Below are 4,376 nucleotides of genomic sequence, written 5' to 3' on the forward strand. Positions count from 1 at the left end.
GAATAGGAGTGTAGGAAGAGAGAGAGAGAGAGAGAGAGAGAAAGAAAGAGAAATAAAGAAGGGAAAATGAAATAAAGCTATTTTTTTTTTACTTAAAAGGGACAAGAAAAAAATTATAGTTTGGCAAAGAAAAGAAAAAAAAACTCCAATTTTAAACAAAAAATTACCGAAATTATTTAAAACTTCAATTTACAATTAAAAAATTATTTGGTTATTTGATCAATTTTATTTTTCAATTACTTCTTATTTCGTTTATTTTCCTCAATTTTAATTTTACCTTTTAATTACTTCAATTTAATTTTACTTTTTAATTACTTCAACGATTAAAAATTTATCAGCGACGAATTAAAGAATAAATGTTTTCTTTTAATTGTCAAATTAAAACAGAGAAAATGAGGAAAAAATTAAAAAAAGAAAAAATGAGAAAGGAAAAAAGATACGAAAGAGAGAATTTAGGAAAAGAATGAAAAAAAAAGATGGAATTAAGAAAATTGAAAAGGAAAAGAAAAAAAAATGAAAGAAAAATAAAAAACTTAAATTTTTGAAAGAAACAAAAAAAACAAAGAAAATGTTTCAAAAATATTGATATTTTTGAAAATTTTCACTTATACGATTGCTTTTCTTTCTTTTTCTTTTTTTTTTTTTTATAATTCATTTAAAAAATTCAGACAAAACAGATTGCAAAAGAAAAGAAAATTTTTTTTTTTTTTGAAAAAAAAATTCTTACCATATCTAATTAATTATTGTTTAATTAAATTTAGAATTATCATCATTGGGTGAGGATGAACGAAGCGGGTCAACGGAATCACATCGTTCCGGTTACAGTCCACATTCGCATTCCTCAATTGGTTGTGGTAAAAAAGCTCGTAAAGCACGAACAATTTTTACTGATAAACAATTACAGGTAAATTTTTATCATTAATTAAAATAATAATCTTTGTTTTTTTTGTGAAATTTTCATCAATTTGTTTTTAATTTTAAAAAAAAAAACCCTTTTTTTTTGTTTTGGAAATTTCAGGAATTAGAAGCAACATTTGATAAGCAAAAATATTTGAGTGTACAAGATCGGATGGATTTAGCACAACGGATGGGTCTTTCAGATACACAAGTTAAAACATGGTATCAAAATCGACGGTAATTAATTTTGTTTTTTTTTTTTCAAAATTTACTTTCAAATTCTTGCTTTTTTTCCCTTCTTTATTCCAATAGTATTGAAATTATTTGGTGTTTAATTTTAATTAATAATTTTAATTGGTAGTAATTTTTAAAAAATTATTTTTACTTATCACATCATTCGAATGAATAAATGAAATTATTGTTTAGGTAATGATAAAATTATGCTAAAAATTTTTTTTTTCTACCAAACTATTAGTCATAAAAATTATTTGAAAATTTAATTTTTGTTATAATTTAAATCAGATTGATTGAAAAGATTTGATTAAAATAATGAACTTTTTTAAAAAAAAAGGAAAAAACTTGAAGCTTAAATAATCGCCTTATGTTTTGAACAAAAAAAGAAAAAAAATTAGAAACGACTGACTTAATTATTAATTAATTACTTTTCCTCGTAATTATGTTCCACTTTTTTAAAACTCACATCAAAACTTACTTAACTTTGCATCAAAACATACTTAACTTTGCATCAAAACTTGCTTAACTTACACCAAAATTTACTTGACGAAAAAAAACCGCATATTGTAGTAAAATAAAATCTTAATTTGCTCTTTTCTATACTATTACTACCGTATTCTTCAAAAAAAGAATTACTGTAAACTATTTTTTCTTTTTTAAATTTTTGTTTTCATTTGTAAAATAATACCTCTCTATTTTTCTCTTTCCTTCTCTCTCTTACCTCCTTCCTCATTTCTCGTCTCTTTTTCTTCTATCTATTGTTTATCAAGAAAGAGAGAGAGAGAGGGAAAATGATATGAAATTAGTGCAAGGTTGAAAAGGTAGTTAGCAGACTTTAACACCCCAAAAATGCTCATTGTACCATAAAATTGTGAACAAAAGCAAAATGCAAGGATTAAAAGAAGAGTATATGTATATATATTAGTTAAAAGATTGGGGGGTGAGGGGGGGGATGGGGAAGATGACAAGGGACAAGAGGACAGAGGAAAAAGAGGGTGACAAGGGAGGTTTAATGTCGCCTATTTCTTGGTACCATTTCTTCTTTCATACTTTACCCCGTCATCTCCGCTCACTAAATTATTTGTTAATGTAAACTGAGAGCATTGAAGCAAAAATACATTTGCTTTTTATTTGATGACAAATAGTCATTCTTTAGTTAATAAACCCATCAAAAAAAAAAGAAAAGAGAAAAAATATATTCAAATTATCATTCCTTTTCTTCAAAATTATTCATTTTTAAATGAATGAGTAAAAAATAAAATAAAAATAAAATCGAAAAGTTTAATTTTTTAAGAAATGAAAAACTAATTGATATAATTTCAAGTATTAACGTATTTCTAAATAATTAAATGAATAAGCATCATTGCCATTTTTTTATAAATATATATATATATACGAATAATAATACGATATCAGATAATTGAATAATTGAATTTCAATTGTTGTTACATGATGTTTAATGAATAATTTGAAATTAAAGTTTTCGATTTAAAGTTTTTTCTTTTTTGAAACAAATTTAATTTGTAGAACAAAATGGAAAAGGCAAGCAGCTGTTGGGATGGATTTATTGAATGAAGCATCAAATGTTGCCGCAATTCAGCAACTATTGCGCACCAATCCTTATTGGGCTAACTATATGGCTGCTAATGCGCTAAATCATCCAAGACTTTTCCCATTACAACCTACACCTCTTCCACTTGGCCTATCAACTGCAACACATAATAGCCTATCACCTTCCACATCATTTGTACCACTTACTGTACCAGCAACACCATCATCACCAATAGCACCTACATCATCAGCAACAAATACGGTAATTACCGGATCACCAATTACATCTTTACCATTAGCAATGTTCCCATTTCAAGTACCTACTTCAAGTTTTACCGTAAATCTTGTCCAAAGTCCACCAATACCAGTAACAGTATCAGTGGAAAGAACAAAAGTAGAATCAATCAAATCAACAACACCTCTAAGTAATAATGAAGTAAAATCACCTGAACCAAAATAAATTCCTTCTTTTTTTTTCTTTTGCTATGACAATGTGACAATTTTTTTTTCTTTTAGAAAATAACCATTTTAACTTATCATTTGGATCATTCCAATATAAATGAAATTATTAATTATTGATTATCATCATTAATGATTGTAAAACATATTCTATTAATTGTTCTATTGCTAAGAAATTTAGAAAATTTTTAGAGAATAAAATTTATTTGTTGTATTACATAATTTAAATTATTTAATAAACTGTTATATTAGCACATAAGCTTTTTTTTAATGAAAATAAAAATGTCACAAGTTTTTGTTCGCAAAAAAAAAAACTTTAAAAAATTAGATAATTAATAAATTAATTGAATTTTTCAATAATTATATCGTATATTGTTCATTGATACGTGTTTTTGATTTACAACTGTGATTATTCCCTTTTTTTTTTCGTTGAAAAAAAAAAAACTTTATTTGATATGCTTTTATATGCTTTCATCTTTTATCATTTTTTTTTTATACAAAATTATGCAACAATTAGTTGAAATAAATAGTTTTTTCATTTTATCATCGTTTTTCTTCTTATTAACATAGTAATTTACATACGGTAATGCTATTACAATTATACAATTACATCATATACATACGGTAATGTTATTACAATTATACAATTACAACATATACATACGGCAATGCTATTACAATTACATAATTACATCATAGAAGCATTACAAATAAAATTATATGCATATAATAGTAATAAACAATAAGGATAGTTATTATAACTAATCATTGTTATATATCTGTGTGAATAAGACAATAAGACAATCAATACATTAATTAATTTCAAAATGAATTTATGCATATAAATAAGATACAAAGAAATTAAATGCCATTACTTATTTCAAAATGGTTAGATGTAAATAAGACAGTAAGACACTAAATGCATTTATTGATGCAGAAAAAGTTTATGTGTGTAAATAAGACAATAAGGCATTAAATGCATTTATTCATTCGGAAAAAGAGTTTATGTGTGTAAATAAGACAATAAGGCATTAATGTATTTATTCATTTCAAAATAAAAAATGAAATATCTTTCAAAAAAATTATTTCTTTTTTCAAAAAAAGAAGAGAAAGAAATGTTCCAGTTTAAAGAATGTTGGTAAAAAAAAATGAATAATTTTAATATGTTTTCTTTCAATTACATTTGGAAATTTAAGAAAAAAAAAAGAAAGCGGAAAAAAAAAAACGATGCATCT

General features: G+C 24.4%; 1 protein-coding gene across 1 annotated transcript; it reads left to right on the forward strand.

Moving 5' to 3' along the window:
- Positions 1–782: 782 nt before the first annotated feature.
- Positions 783–3,142, forward strand: LOAG_18696 (hypothetical protein; the record flags this gene model as incomplete). Its single annotated transcript, XM_020451359.1, has 3 exons — positions 783–854; positions 1,019–1,134; positions 2,659–3,142. The coding sequence occupies 3 exons, from the start codon at positions 783–785 to the stop codon at positions 3,140–3,142; spliced, it is 672 nt and encodes a 223-aa protein (XP_020304863.1).
- Between the last annotated feature and the right edge of the window lie 1,234 nt (positions 3,143–4,376).

Source organism: Loa loa (genome assembly GCF_000183805.2).
Source record: "Loa loa unplaced genomic scaffold supercont3.449, whole genome shotgun sequence".
Lineage (NCBI taxonomy): Eukaryota > Metazoa > Nematoda > Chromadorea > Rhabditida > Onchocercidae > Loa > Loa loa.